Source organism: Myotis davidii, unplaced genomic scaffold (genome assembly GCF_000327345.1).
Source record: "Myotis davidii unplaced genomic scaffold, ASM32734v1 scaffold44, whole genome shotgun sequence".
Lineage (NCBI taxonomy): Eukaryota > Metazoa > Chordata > Mammalia > Chiroptera > Vespertilionidae > Myotis > Myotis davidii.
Window position 1 is genome coordinate 5,346,479 of NW_006299705.1, and position 15,498 is coordinate 5,361,976.

The window sequence follows — 15,498 nt, forward strand, 5'->3', positions numbered from 1 at the left end:
ATCCTTAAATACCTTTGCATTTCCTTCAGAATAAAACCCACAATTTCATACAACTTAAAGTCCTTCCTGTTCTTCCCTTTGCCTACTTCTCCATTATACTCTGCAATTCTCTTTCACTTCTTTTTCTGCTAGTTAGCTCCTACGCCTACATCAAGGCTCAGACAGGTGCCATCTCTTCTGGAAAAGACTTCTCCACTCTTCTTGCCTCTGGGCTCCCTCACGTGAGTGCTCTCGTTTCCCCAGCACTTTACACTGTAAAGTACATGTGTCCTGCACTAAATTGTGAGCGTCTCTCTTGTTTTGATTCCAAAATAGAATAACAGGTGGGACATAACAGGTGCTCAATAAATATTTTAGTTGCAAGAGTAAGAAGCATGACTTAGAGGCCTATGGATCATTTATAGGTCTATTAACAAAGCACTAACCTCACAACTGGGATTTCCCAGTGAGACGACACCTTGCTCTATGAATCTTTTCAATTAACCCAATTCAAACCCAATCCTTTTGGTTCCTCAAAAAGTTAAAGATAGAATTAACACATTATCCTGCAATCCCACTCCTATGTGGAAATGAAAACAGGGACTCAAACAAACACTTGTACATGAATGTTCATTGCAGAATTACTCACAATAGCCTAAAGGTAAAAATGACCCACATGTCAATTGACAGATGAATGGATAAAGCAAATGCGGTATATCTGTACAATGGAATATTATTCAGCATTCAAAGAATAAAATTCTGATATATGCCACAATATGGATGAGCCTTGAAAGCATTTTACTAAATGAAGAAACCAGACACAAAAAGGCAAATATTGTATGATTCTACTTATGTGAGGCATATTACCAACCAATGAGTTACTTCTGTGGCTGAGCCAATGGCTTGATCAACCTGGAGAGGCCTCAACTGCTGTGGAACCAGAACCGACCACAAACTAACTCAGTACTGACTGCTGACCTGCTATTCAGTGGAGGGAGGTGAGTTGTGCAGGTTTACAACTTGTTTCACGAGGGAACTTGAGAGATGAACTGCCTTTCCAAGGCCTTTAGAAATAGTTTGATACCTAAGTTTTATAACCTGAATTCTGCATATGAAACTACTTTCCTTCTATTATCTGAAGTGCTTAAATTTTGGGACTAAAATGTGACAGCTGCAAACAAAATATGACTTACAACTCAATGACAATAAGCATTGTCAAAATCAAAGGAAGCTAACGGAAAAAGTTCAAGGAGTATGAATATAAAATATATAATTAAGTGCCCTAACAGAGATATTCTAGAGAGGCAAGGAAGGCAAGCTAGAGGGCAAGATTGTACCAGAAACATGAGCCAAGATTTCCACCTTCTTTAACTGGTGTACTGGATGGCCAGCCTGATGATGGAGGGAACACTGGATGGCCAGCCTGATGATGGAGGGAACACTGGATGGCCAGCCCGATGACTTCAGGTGCAATCATTTGAGCCTCTTCCCTGCCTTCTTCCACCCCCTTCCAAAGGAACACCCCTGGATGGGCCCCTCTATGTAGAAATGAAATGTCAGTTAATACAGTGCCTGTCATACAGCAGATCATTAACAAACACTCCTTTATGTTCCATTTCATACTGAAGTTGTCAGGAAAGCATTCACTTCAAGTACATGTGCTTTCTAGCCATGTTTTCTGAAATAGTCATTCTGCTTAAGGTATAACGATTAAATAGGTCATAGACAGAGGTATAGATATATGACTGACTACATATATGCACATATAACACAGACAAAATCATGAATGTTGCTAGAAAAACTAGACAAAAGACATTTTTCTATGCTACAAAAATGGGCTTAATTTTGCATTTATTAGGCACCCATTATCACCTTAATTTGGTGTTATTAAAAGAAAGCAGAGTAATATGTCTGTCCCTGGGTAGATTGGATATGAAAATAACTGACAAAAGTAGGTCAGAATCCCACAAATGGTGAGTTTGAATGTTGTCATATTAGGTTATAAATCCTGACAAGACATATTTCAAGATCTCTGAAAGCCTTTGAAATTCATGAGGGCAATCCCAACTCATTTATTTAAAAGCAGCAGCAGGTAGGAAATAGCACTTTTATGTGTCTCTGGCTATCTTGCCGTCTCTTAGAGAAAAACTGGTCATCATGCTCCTACTCTTCTTGCTGGCTCTGACCTCCTCCTCAAAAAAACCCCTCTTCCCCCCCTGATGTACTCCTGGAATCCTCTGGAATGGGTCCTTGAAAGGAGAGAAGTGTCCTCAGAGAGACCAGCGATTCCATTAGAAGTCTATTGGGAGCTGTGGCCTTTCCCCTATTCTATCTAGTCCAGATGTAATTTCTCTCCCTGTGTCACCTGTTTTTGGTAAAGATGACTTACGTTTCTTTTCCATCTAGTATACAAAGCAGAAATCACTAGGCAGTGAGTGCTCACTGAGTTTTTGAGGTATGTTTTTTTTTCTTGGATGAAATTGTTAGCTATTTTATGAGGCAATATATAAACAAAAAAATGAAAAACACTTGCCCTGGGCAATTAGCTCAGTAGTTAGAGCATTGGCCTGCAGACCAAACAACCCCCTGGTTTGATTCCCGGTCAAGGGCAAATACTTTGGTTGCAGGTTCCCAGCCTTGGTAGGGGTGAGTGTAAGGAGGCAGCCAATCGATGTGTCTCTCATGTCAATATTTCTCTCTTCCTCCTCTTTCCTCCCTTACACTCTCTTTAGAAATCAATGAAAAATATGTCCTCGGGTGAGGGTTAAATAAACAAATAAATACATCATGTCTTTAATTCAATTGACTATGCTTCTATTTGTGTGACATCTACATATCAGATTCCCATAGAGAAAAACTGTCATAAAAATGTAAGGTCCAATTTAATGTGAATATGAGGAACATCTGCACAATTAGAGTAAGGTAAATGATGCATCTGTTGCCATTCTAAAAAGATCCTTTTCTAATAATTTTCAAAATATTCTTACATAAAAATCATCTTAACAAATTATGGTATAATAGGCTACTTGAGAAAATTTTAAAAATATGTCATTCTCAACTACTACTTATCTGGAAGTTTTCTTCTTCAAGTTTTATATAATTTACTTCATGAATGATAAAAGAATAATGCTAAATATCCAGAAGACAAAAATTCATTGAAGACTATTTTATAACTTCAAGCACAGAATTTTAGGATGTTAGAATCATTTGATGTCAAATAAACAAAAGAATTTATTGAAAAACAAACACACAAACAAACGCTGCCACCTAACAAATGTTCCCCCTGCCTGCCTCCCACTCCACAACAGACAGAAATCAGGTGCGCAGGAGAGAGCAGGCGAGCTGCACACTCCAGAGTTAAATGAAAACATGGAAGACTGTAGCACACTTGTTAAAGAATGAATTTAATTTGAACAAGGAATTTAATTCTTTAACAAACAAATGACTTTAAAAAGGTGGTACTGGTTTAATTTTGAGTGTCCCTTTTTCAAGTTCCACTTGGAGGGAAAAAAAAGTGTAAGTTTTTTCTCTACTGTAAATGCTTCCCAATAGTTCAATGACAGCAAAACATTAAATCTATGATGGTGCGGGAGTCCTTCTGTAAGGGCAGGGATGCACCTTCATGAACTTTGTAAAATCTGCAGTAAGGGAGAGAGAAAAGAGAGAGGGGAAGGGAGGAAGGGCTGAGGGAGAGGGGGAAGAGGGGAGAGAGGAGGGAGAGAGAGAGAGAGAGAGAGAGAGAGAGAGAGAGAGAGAGACCAAAACTAATTTCCCAGGCAGGAAAATACTTACAAAAACCTTTTATGTCAAAGTTAGGGTTTCACAACAAGATCACACTAATGTAAAATCCAATAGCACCTGTAAGATTTAAGTAAATGCTGCCATCACTTGAACGCTTTTTAAAAAGTATCTGTAAAAGACTGAGGGGGAAAAAAGATAAAGTACATTCTCCAGAGAACAACAAATGTATGTCAAAATAAAAACTGTATTTTTGTCTTTCTTTTTCTTCAGTGGTTTTTTGTACAAGAATTCAGTTTTCATATAATAACTTATACACAACGGGATCAACCTCGGCTCTCCTTTCTGTGTCACTTCGAGTCCACATGTTCAGGCTACAGTCCCCAACATTACTTTCTGACAAATATATTACCACAGTTTGATCTAAATATAGATACATTATATAATATTTGTCTCTGGGAAAATCAAATTTTAATATGCAAACTTTTATTTCTATAATACAGAAATGGAGAAAACTACAGTAGGCACACAACCTAATTATGACTTGAAAATGATGACTCTAGATACTCTCCTACCATAAATCAATGTTTAAAATAGTCTTAAGATTTTTATTTATATGTGCACTTGTGTCCACCTTATCCCATATACTGTACACGTCTAATGACAATCTGGGAATTTAAAGATGCAGCCCTCAAGAAATTGTTAGATCACTTTAAAAAAAATTAGGCTCTATTGGACAAGGAAAAAACTCAGAAAATTTCCAATTTTAAATTTCATATAGTAGGAAAATATTAAAAATAATTTTCTGTATATACATATGGGCATATGTATATATTGAGTTACACACATCTCACATCAATACAACTAAGTGGAGACATTTTGATGAGTTATTTTCCCACTATATAATAACTATGTCAAAATTTAAAAATATCTTATTACATCATTAAAATAATTCACTTACCATTTCAACAGTTTACACCGTTTATTTATTTTTAACTCTTCATATCTACATTCCCTGATCCCTAGAGTTAAATCCCCTATTTAAGTCAAAATCTGGTGCTCTTTGTTACTCAGAAACTGATAGATAAAATCACATCTACTTCAAAATTCTATCAATTAAATAAAATTTTATTACCTGATTTGTCAGAGAAATATCTCAGCTCTGAGCTTGTGTACCTACATTACCTTCCCTGTAATACATAGGTGAGGAAAATACCCTAAAATAGATGGAGGTAACTCATATGATGTCATAGCACATATAATACATGATGATTAAGTGTCTGATAAAAACTTTTCAGAGACATCTGAAAACTCACTTTAGAAACTAACTTTAGAAACAAACCATTTATTTTTCACTCTAATATAAATTAATATGTATGTATTTGCATACATACACATACATATATAAAACAAAATTGCTTATGCTGAGTAGCTGTTTGTGAGTGAAAAAATGGTTACAAATTGATTAATTAGCTTAATTTTGTTCTTAACAATTCAATCCTTTGGGGTACAAACCAAAAGTCAGTGCACTTTGTAGACTCCTCAGAGTCAGATCCCCAGCATACACTTTAAAAAAGAACCCTCAACATCGCAGGCATTGTACAGCGAGAATACATGGACTCTGATGCAACTCCTACTCCATATGCAGACTAAACAGCACGTGCCTTACTTTTAAAATAGCTTCTTAAAAGAAATATATAAAGAAATGCATCTTTGCTAAAAGTCTTTTAAAATTACATCAAAACAACATTAAAACCTGTTCACTGAGAAGAGCCTATTGAATTGAATTCCTGTGTTGAAATGCCTAGTTAACAGTTCAGAATATTGCCTTGTGAGGTTTGACTAGAGAGATGGTTGGCGTGAAGATCCAGACAGAGTACACGGCTCAATCCCAATAGTCCTCAGATCAGCTGTTTGATGGAAATGGATCCCTTTTAAAATAGCTATACACCTGAAAATGATCTGTAATAAACAGTTCCCCAATAACCATAATTATTTGTAAATTGAAATGCGTTGATCATTCAGAAAAGATTTCTTGCAAAATATATAAATAAAGGTAACTGCATATTCTGTAAATATACTTAACATTGCTAGACCAGACCGTCAGTGACGGGCTGCTGCATTTCAGTACTGTGTCAAATTTATTAGAAATTTAAAAAGAAAAATTTCTGAGGGACTCAGCTGCCTTCGTTAGTTGGCTTTAAAATGTGTAATAAAATGGGAGACAGTATCTTCTCATAAATACATGGAATCAATATGGAAAAGTAAACTATACAGTGATAAGGTTAGAGAACACCAGAGTGTAGCAGAGTGGTCACCAGAGTGAAATATTTTCCTGCGTAAAAAAGGGGAAGAGCTCTATACACCCCGTCATAGCAAGCATGTTTCAATTAAAGATGCAGCTCTCTCTCACTCCTGGCAAGATTTAACTGGTAATGACACTGCTTCTCAACAGTGCAAAATATCCTGAGAAATTATTCAGATTAGAACAAAAGACAGGGCTTTCGTCACTAAGTTTTTTTGCACAAAACACAGCTTTAGATATCATAAATAAATTAAGTTAAAAAGCAGATAGCCTTCACTGTGTTGAACACAAAAGGGGGATGTGACCCAGACATTGTTAATTCTCCCATTGGCTAATATCAGGAAAAAGAAGAAAAGGATTGCATTAAGTGTCTATTTATAATTTTCTAGTTAACTATGGCCAATAATATACATGGAGGTAATTTGTAGTTCAAGTGTTTCATCTCTTTTTTCCCCAACTAGCTAAAAGCTGGATTCTAAAATTTACACTGAAATATACAATTCCAATTTTCAAAAAAATCCTCCTCCCGGAGGAGTGATATTTAAATTTTTTGTGCAATCTTGATGCAGAGCCCAAACAGTCCTATGAAGGGAGACAGTGTATTTTTTTAATCAATTGGCACTGAAATTTCACTTTCCTTAGCTGCATTCTAGAAGCTTGGCCAAGTTATCTCGTAACTCTGTTAGTTCAAATATTTTCCCATCGAGAATGTCTAAGAGCGTCTTCAGGTTATTACGAAAAGCTTCTTGTTCGCTCTGACTTTTCTCCAGACGTTGCTCTAAGTCAGACAGTTGTCCCTCCAGGTCTTTGTTCCGAATTTCTACTTCCTTTAGAAACAAAAGTGCGACATATATATAACGTCAGTTCATGATTTAGAAAACGATATGACTTCCGTTATTACCAATATTGTGGTCGTTAGGAATCTCAGGTTAACACAATTTTAGGAGAGATTTCAGACTTCACCATCTGAGAAATCCATGCGGTTTTACTGGCGGGTTTGTGCATGAATCCACCGACCCATCTAACAAAAATGTCCTGACTGCTTACTTTGTGCCAGGCAAGCCCCTGGGTACTTCAAATACCGAGACAGTACTGAAGACCCACTTAGAAAATTACCTGCATCTCATTTCTATTTCTGCTACCATGCTGTTGCTAATGCACAATTGTTAGCAATCTCTGGTGAAAGCAGGCAGAGACAAAGAGGAAAGTTAATGTTTCCTCCTTACTGGCAATTCTGGAGAAAGACTGAGAGAAGAAAATGATTCCCTAAAATTAAGTTTTAGGATCCTCTGAATATGTTAATTATTCTCTGTTTTGCCACAAGAGCGAATGAATGCATGTGGTAGAAAATATAGTTCAATTGCTAGAAGTGATAGTGAAGATATATAATAACTACATATAAGAATTATAAAGCTAAAATTCCAACATACTGGAGAACAAGGAAAGAAAAAGAATCACAAAAAAGGAAGTTCATGGCAACAAAAATAATTTTTTAACACATTAAATTCTGGCATACTTAGAAGTTTTACTGCTCTAAAAATGTTTCTAAATGCGACAAATATAGTAAGCAATTCTATAAAATAAAATATAACAGGTTTGATTTAATTTCAGTAAAAGATAAAATTGAGAAAAAAAGCAGAAAATCAACTATTATACTTTAAATAAGCATATGAATTGCAGATAAGCAATGAATTGAAAGTTACAGCAGTCCCCTTATCTGAGAGGGGACACATTCTAAGATCCCCAGTGGATGCTTGAAACTGCAGAGAGTACCAAACCCTACATATACTGTATTTTTCCACATACCTATGATAACATTGAACTTATAAATTAGGCACAGTAAAATATTAACAATAAAATGGAATAATTATAACAACATACTGTAGTAAAAGTTATGTGAATGTGGTCTCTCTCTCAAAATATCTGATAACTGAGACAGCTACTAAGTGACCAATAGGTGGGTAGCCTTTTCAATGTGGATACGAGACAAAGAGATGTTATGTCCTGGGGTGGAACAGAGCAGGACAGCTGAAGATTTTATCATGATGCTCAAAATGGTGTGCAATTTAAAACTTATAAATTGTTTATTTCTGGAATTTCCCATTTAATATGTTCAGACTGTAGTTGTCCACAAGTAACTGTTTTTTGTGCAATCTTGATAAAAAACAAAAAACCCTAGGTCAAGAGGGGACTACTGTATATAGCCTTTCTAGAAAGCTCACTTTTACAACTGAGAGGACTGACACAATTTACATTCACGTATGCAAATTCTATGGAGTAATAAAAACATTTTGGTGTTAGTAACACAATATGAATCAGCCTCAGAAACTATATTTCAAAAACATTAGTACATCATTTAAGTATACATCTCTAAAAAATTCTGTCAAGTCTAAAGGATAGGGGGGAAAATTTTTTAAATTACTGCAAGACAATTTGGTAAATAAAAAGAACAGTATGTGAAGCAGATCTGTATGCATGAGGACAAACACTGGGAATTAATGTACTAATAGGAAATAGGAACTACTTCAGGGCTTTGGGATTATGGGTACTTTTTCCAGAAATTTATCTTATGACACCTGCTAAACTTTTGAGAAAAATGACTGGGAAATGGCTTGAATACATAAGAGAGTAACAGTTGATTTAGGATTCCGAACATGTAGAAATGTTCATGGGCTTTGACAGAAATAACTAAGATCAAGGCTTAAGCCAGGATGCCACAGATGCGTTGCAACAGTCTGGGAAAATATAAAAAAGGAATTACGCAGCTATAATCACTCATAAATGAAGAATTTAAGGAATCCCAACCTAATCTTAAGATATTTACTGTGAGATGTTTACCAGGTACGTTTCTAATCTCTTTCCTTTGAATAATCCACAAGATGAAGATAAGTAAACTGAGTGCAGAATCTGAAATCAATAAAATGTTTATAAATTCAGAATCCCTGGAGGCTCTAAACTATGAGGGAGAAAATAGACCCTGGAATCAAACCTAAAAATGCCACTCATGCTCTCTTGCCTGCTTAAACAATAAGCTTAAGAGTAGAATGTTTCCAACTATAAAAATAGACGAAATGTCATTCACTAGAAAACACCCACTTCACCAGGCACCGCCCAGTTTGCCCTCTAAAGCCTTCCTTTAAAATGAAAGGCTTCCTTGTTCTCTTTGCCAATCAAGGAAACATCCAAACATTTTCAATGGAAGCAAGCAAAACACAAAATTCTCTCAACTATTAAAACGGTATTGTTCTCTCTCAAAGGAGTCTCACACTCTAAGCCATTTTTCTGATTGGAGGAATTTTACTAGGGAGATAACAAAAGGGATCCAATACAATGCTGACGGTGCTGGTCTATTCTGAGGCAGAGAATGTGATCCTAGGGCAAGAATAGACAACCGGTGCACGGGGCCAACAGGAGGCCATCAGAGCCCTGCGTGGTGGCACTTCTCATTCTTCCACCTTCTGTACATATTTTCCAATCCTCTTTTTTCTTCCTGTATTGTCCCTCCTAACTCATTCTTCTGTTTACTATCATTCTTGTCCTACTATTTTCCCCTTCTCCTTTACTGATATGTAAGCATGTTACCAGACACCCAGAGGCCTGGTTCAGCCCTTATAAAGAAAGCACTGCAGCCATAACCGGTTTGGCTCAGTGGATAGAGTATTGGCCTGCAGATTGAAAGGTCCCAGGTTTGTGTCCGGTCAAGGGCATGTACCTTGGTTGTGGGTACATCCCCAGTAGGGGGTGTGCAGGAGGCAGCTGATTGATATTTCTCTCTCATTGATGTTTCTAACTCTCTATCCCTCTCCCTTCCTCTCTGTAAAAAATCAATAAAATATATTTAAAAAAAAAAAAAAGAAAGCACTGCAGCCATAACCGGTTTGGCTCAGTGGATAGAGTATTGGCCTGCAGATTGAAAGGTCCCAGGTTTGTGTCCGGTCAAGGGCATGTACCTTGGTTGTGGGTACAGCCCCAGTAGGGGGTGTGCAGGAGGCAGCTGATTGATATTTCTCTCTCATTGATGTTTCTAACTCTCTATCCCTCTCCCTTCCTCTCTGTAAAAAATCAATAAAATATATTTAAAAAAAAAAAAAAGAAAGCACTGCAGCCATAACCGGTTTGGCTCAGTGGATAGAGTATTGGCCTGCAGATTGAAAGGTCCCAGGTTTGTGTCCGGTCAAGGGCATGTACCTTGGTTGTGGGTACAGCCCCAGTAGGGGGTGTGCAGGAGGCAGCTGATTGATATTTCTCTCTCATTGATGTTTCTAACTCTCTATCCCTCTCCCTTCCTCTCTGTAAAAAATCAATAAAATATATTTAAAAAAAAAAAAAAAAGAAAGCACTGCAGGCTAGAATTTTGGTAACTCCCTTCCTAGTGCTTTACAGTCAATAACTGAAAGTATCGATCCTAGCTGGCAGAAGGTCAAGCTCTGTATTTGTTAGTTTGATAAGTACTTTTGATATTCAGTGAAATAATAGGTAAAAATTGATACTCACAATTCCAGGTACCAACTGTAATTATTCAATTACTGATCAATCAATGATGAAATACATTTAGCAATTTAATATGAATAAATTACCTCTAGTTTCTCTGGGATAATGTAAATGTACATATAACTAAAAATTGTTTTTAAAGAATTGTTAGGAATGATTGGACACTTGCTGCCTGAAGCAGTGTGGTCATGAAGAAAGAAGAGAAACTTTGAAATCAAAACAAATCTAGGCCTTACTCCTTTCTAGCTAGGTGCTTGACTGAACTTGCTAACACCTCTGAACTGCTGCCTTCTCGTTGGAAGTGGGATACAACACCTGTTACTGTGAGAATCAGAACTAATGTATGTAAGTGCTTAGCATACGCCTGAATTATAGCCAATATTGAAAAAATGGTAGCCAAAGTTGAAACAGGCAACAAAACTAGGCTGCATTTCCCCCATATTTTCCCAGCCCCGATTGCAGGCTTCATATTTTAGTTCTACACCGGGAGGTCTCAACGTTGGCATACTGACATTTTGGACTAGATGACTCCATGTTCTGCAGCATCCTTGGCTTTGACCTATGAGCTAGCAGTAGCACCGCCCTACTTGTGAACATAAAAACTGCCTCCACACATTGTTAAATGTCCCCTGGGGAACAAAACTGTACCCAGTTGAAAACCACTGATTTACACAGATGATTAAAATGTAGAAACATTTTGTAGAGCAAATCAAAACAAGTGACCTCATTTTTTTCCAGGCCACTGAAAATCAGTGATAGGAGGGGGAAAAGGAAATATTTCATGTAAAGAACCTGTTTTCTTTATGAAGGCTCTCTACTGTCAGAGAATGTGACTGTCTCCATTTACATACAGGTTGAACAAGTTAGCCTATGTAAGCCTCTGTTTCTTCAATGACTCACAGAGAATAAATGCATAACATAAGTGAAGTGCTTGGTGCAGTGTGTCCAGTACATAGTAAATATTCAATAACTGCTGGTCATTCTGATGATAATCTAGGTACTCTTTCCAATCCTGGGCTTTCAGGTCCCACTTATCACCTCTTATCCAAAATTCCTCACTCTATACATGCATTTATTTCTACTGCAAACCATAAAGTGGTCCTAACCCCTCTTAAGGTAGCCATGGGGGTTTAATCAAAGTTTCTGAGTTTTCAGGAGGAGACTGTGGTAATGAGTTTTAAAAAATCCTTCTAACGATGGTTCGCTGCCACTGACACCTAATAGGTGTATATAAGTTGGAAGCATACTATTCATGCAGAAAAAGGTGAGTAAAATTAATTAGACTGAAAAAATAAGAAGAGCACTGACTTGATTTCCATTAGGGCCCAACTACTGCTTTAATTCATACATTAATTCAATGTAAAAAATGAGCAGAATTTCTAAACTGAATGAAAGCCATTTGAGAAGTTTTCTTTAAACTCAAAGTATTTTTAGGTTAAAAGTCAAAATTTCTAAAATAATTTACTAAAGATAATTTATAAATGACTGCCTATGATGACTGTAAGCTACCTAAATGAAATTATCAACTACTTTTTGAAAAAATATAAGCTTAGGCATGAATCAGGAGTCCTGGAAAAGAAAAATGACCAAGAATCTACAAAATGGAGTTTCAGAAAAAAAGTCATTACTATGTGACAGAATGACTGATGCCTCCCTATGCGGACATGAATAAACATTTTATTAGAGCTTACCTGCAGTTTCTGAGTCAGAGAGTCCCTCTGTTCTTGGAGTTCTCTGGCATTATCAATTTCTTGTTTTAATCTTTCTATTTCCTAGAAAAAGTAGAGCAATGTCTTTAACAACAACATTTAAGTGATATCAAGGAAAAGAGAAGGCACCATTTCCCCCTGAAATTACTGTCCTAGTTCTTTAAGACAATGATTTAAAGAACATTGATTTAAATTCCTTAAAAAAGGTGAAAGGTTTAAAAAAAAAGAAAGAAATTAACTCATAGGCAGACAACAGTATGGTGATTACCAGAGGGAAACAGAGATGGGGGGAGGTAGGAGAGAGTAAAGGAGGGACCAATGTATGGAAAGAGAGTTGACTTGGGATGGTGAACCATATACAGATGATATGTAATAGAATTGTGTCCCTGAAACCTATATAATTGTATTAACTAATGGCACCCCAGTAAATTCAATAAAAAAAATAAAGAGCATTCCTTTATACTGACTTTTAGAGAGGTGAATTCAACTTTAAATATATATTTTTATTTATTTCAGAGAGGAAGGGAAAGGGACAGAGAGATAGAAACATCAGTGATGAGAGAGAATCATTGATCGGCTGCCTCCTGCATGCCTTACACTGGGGATTGAGCCTGCAACCTGGGCACATGCCCCGACTGGGAATCGAACTGTGACCTCCTGGTTCATAGGTCAATGCTCAACCACTGAGTCACGCCAACCAGGCTGAATTCATCTTTATAGGCATGTTGTCTTGTGCAGAATAATCTTAAGAAGCAAGCAACAAGTCTAACTTGATGGCTTTGGTGTATACCACTGCTCAGAAACAGTCTGAACATTTTAAGGTTGTTTCAGGTTTTGAATTCTTCCCTGGGATATTAAATCGAACTGAAAACCAGAGAAAGCAACAGATTGTAAAATTCATATAACTTCTAATAGTTTCTTGTTGGTCATATGGATACAACTCTCAGAGAGTTACATAATCGGTAGGCAACAAGCAGTATCTCAGTCTGATTGCCTCACCATAGTTCATAACAACAGAAACAATGATGGAGAAAATATGAACAAGGTTAATATCACTCAAGAAAAATTTCACGCTAAAAACACCCACACAGCCTTACCTTATTCCATCAAGTACATAGATTCTAATATTTTAGCTAGATTACAGATGAGCAAAAAATAGAAAGTACCTCTTCCTTTTCTTTCAGTGTTTCTTCCAGTTCTTGTATTGTCTGATTTAATTCTGTCTTATGGGTATGCACTGCATTTGCTTGACTACTAACACATTCAAGCTCAGTCACCTAAAATTAAATGAGAACTCAGGTTAAATTATGTGAAAATTTCAAAGAATTTATTATTGAAGAGATAACAGGCCCTTGATAGGTGAATAATGAATTTTGAATCAACATATGAAAATTAATTTTAAGAAATATTAAGATGGAAGAATAGAAAAGATTCTTTAAAGATGTGGATTTAGGACAAAAAAAGAGCAAAGGAAATAACTATTTACATGGGTTGGTCAGAATAAGGACAGGAAAACTTAAGTGATTAATGATAGTAGAAAATTCCTTTAAAAACTTCTCATAACATTCAAAATCAGATATAGTCATCTGCCCTCCCTGTAGCTTTCAAATTTAATTGAAAATTGGCCTTGCAGAGGTGAGAAATTTTTCTAATACGTTCCCAAAATGTAAGAGAATCTGGAAGAAAAAATATGCTTAAAATATAACTTAAATATTTGATACTAGAATGTCTACATATTAATAGTTTCTCTTATGGCAAAAGAGTTCTTCAGTCAATAGACTGACTGAGAGCCCAAACACAACATAACTTTTAATGAGCACTTGCTATTTTTTGAGAGAACAGATACAATACAACCCACATATGCCCTGAGAACCAATGCAAATCTTCGAACTATGTAAATTCCCTGCGCTGAATCTACATGTAAATTTCCTCTGACCAAGGAAATCTGCTGGCCATAAATTCCACGGACAGCAGCCTGTACTTGCCCGCTTGTGCAGACGTTCTGCTTCCTCTTGATATGCGGCAAGTTGCTGTTTCCATTGTTTCACATTGGCAGTAGACTCCAACAGGGCTGCAGTGAGTTTGGCATTATTTCCTTTGAGGGTAGCCAGTTCAGCTTCCCAATGTTTGCTGATTGCTGAACTGAAATAAAAAACACACAAAACAACTCTATCCATTATACTGAATATTATTACATTGAAAGGACAGAAGTACTCAGGTCAATCATTTAGTTAATCGTTCATGAATGTTTCAAAGACAATCCAAGAAGAATAAAAACACAAGTATTTCACTGAAATGCTCCTAGTAAAGAAAACCTAGCAAATGAGGAAATATAAAAAGTGCCAAAGTAGTAGGCTTATTGTGGAAAAGTTCTACTCACTATGACAGATACAGATATCTATAGAAGAGTCTCCACCCGTTCTTTCTTTTTTTAAAAAAAATTATTTTTATTGATTTCAAAGAGGAAAGGAGAGGGAGAGAAAGAGAAATATCAATGATGAGAGAGAATCATCGATTGGCTGCCTCCTGCATGCCCCGTATTGGGGACCAGCCCAAAACCTGGGCATGTGCCCTGACTACTGACATACCAGCTGGACTCTACCCATTCTCTTTTGAAGAATAAACATTATATCCTGAAAAATATCTATGAAGAAAACCTAATAATGTATTATATTTTTAAGAGCATCATAGCCTGAAGTACAATTTTATTCCTTCATATAAAACATATGAGGATGGCCTAGCCAATTTGGCTCAGTGGATAGAGCGTCAGCCTGTGGACTGACTGAAGGGTTCCAGGTTCGACTCTGGTCAAGGGCACATGCCCCAGCTGCGGGCTCAATCCCCAGTGGGAGGCATGAAGGAGGCAGCCAATTGATGATTCTCTCTCATTATTGATATATCCCCCTCTCTCTCCTTTCCTCTCTAAAGTCAATAAAAATACATTTAAAAAAAACAACAACAACCCCCTCCCCCCAAAAAAACATATGAGGATGCTTCAATGTTTTAATAAGGTTTGGGACATGTAATCGAGTATTTAAAATTATTGGTGATTTATTTCATCTTGTTCAGAATTTTTAAATGTCCTAAATATTTTTTTAAAATGCTGAAATAAAAAGATTTCAGGTCATATGACAGACTAGAACTAATGATTTAATTTCTGATAGAATTCCCCTGTCATTGATAGAACAGAACTTAAAGCAATCACCTTTCCCCCCATTTAATGTTCTACTTGATAAGTTAGCCATAGTATTTTAATCAAGACAATTTTCTATTACA

The 15,498-nt window shown here is 36.4% G+C and overlaps 1 protein-coding gene across 2 annotated transcripts in view; it reads right to left on the bottom strand.

Annotated features, from left to right (window-relative positions):
- Positions 1-3,363: 3,363 nt before the first annotated feature.
- HOMER1 (homer scaffolding protein 1) overlaps positions 3,364-15,498 on the bottom strand; it is an 88,158-nt gene continuing 76,023 nt past the window's right edge. For both annotated transcript variants that reach the window (XM_006775467.2, XM_015571659.1), the window contains exons 6-9: positions 14,208-14,364; positions 13,389-13,499; positions 12,205-12,285; positions 3,364-6,849 (exon numbers count right to left, since the gene is read on the bottom strand). In XM_006775467.2, the coding sequence (XP_006775530.1) occupies positions 6,661-6,849; positions 12,205-12,285; positions 13,389-13,499; positions 14,208-14,364 (538 nt within the window). In that variant the 3' untranslated portion in view covers positions 3,364-6,660. The remainder of the gene's footprint in view (positions 6,850-12,204; positions 12,286-13,388; positions 13,500-14,207; positions 14,365-15,498) is intronic.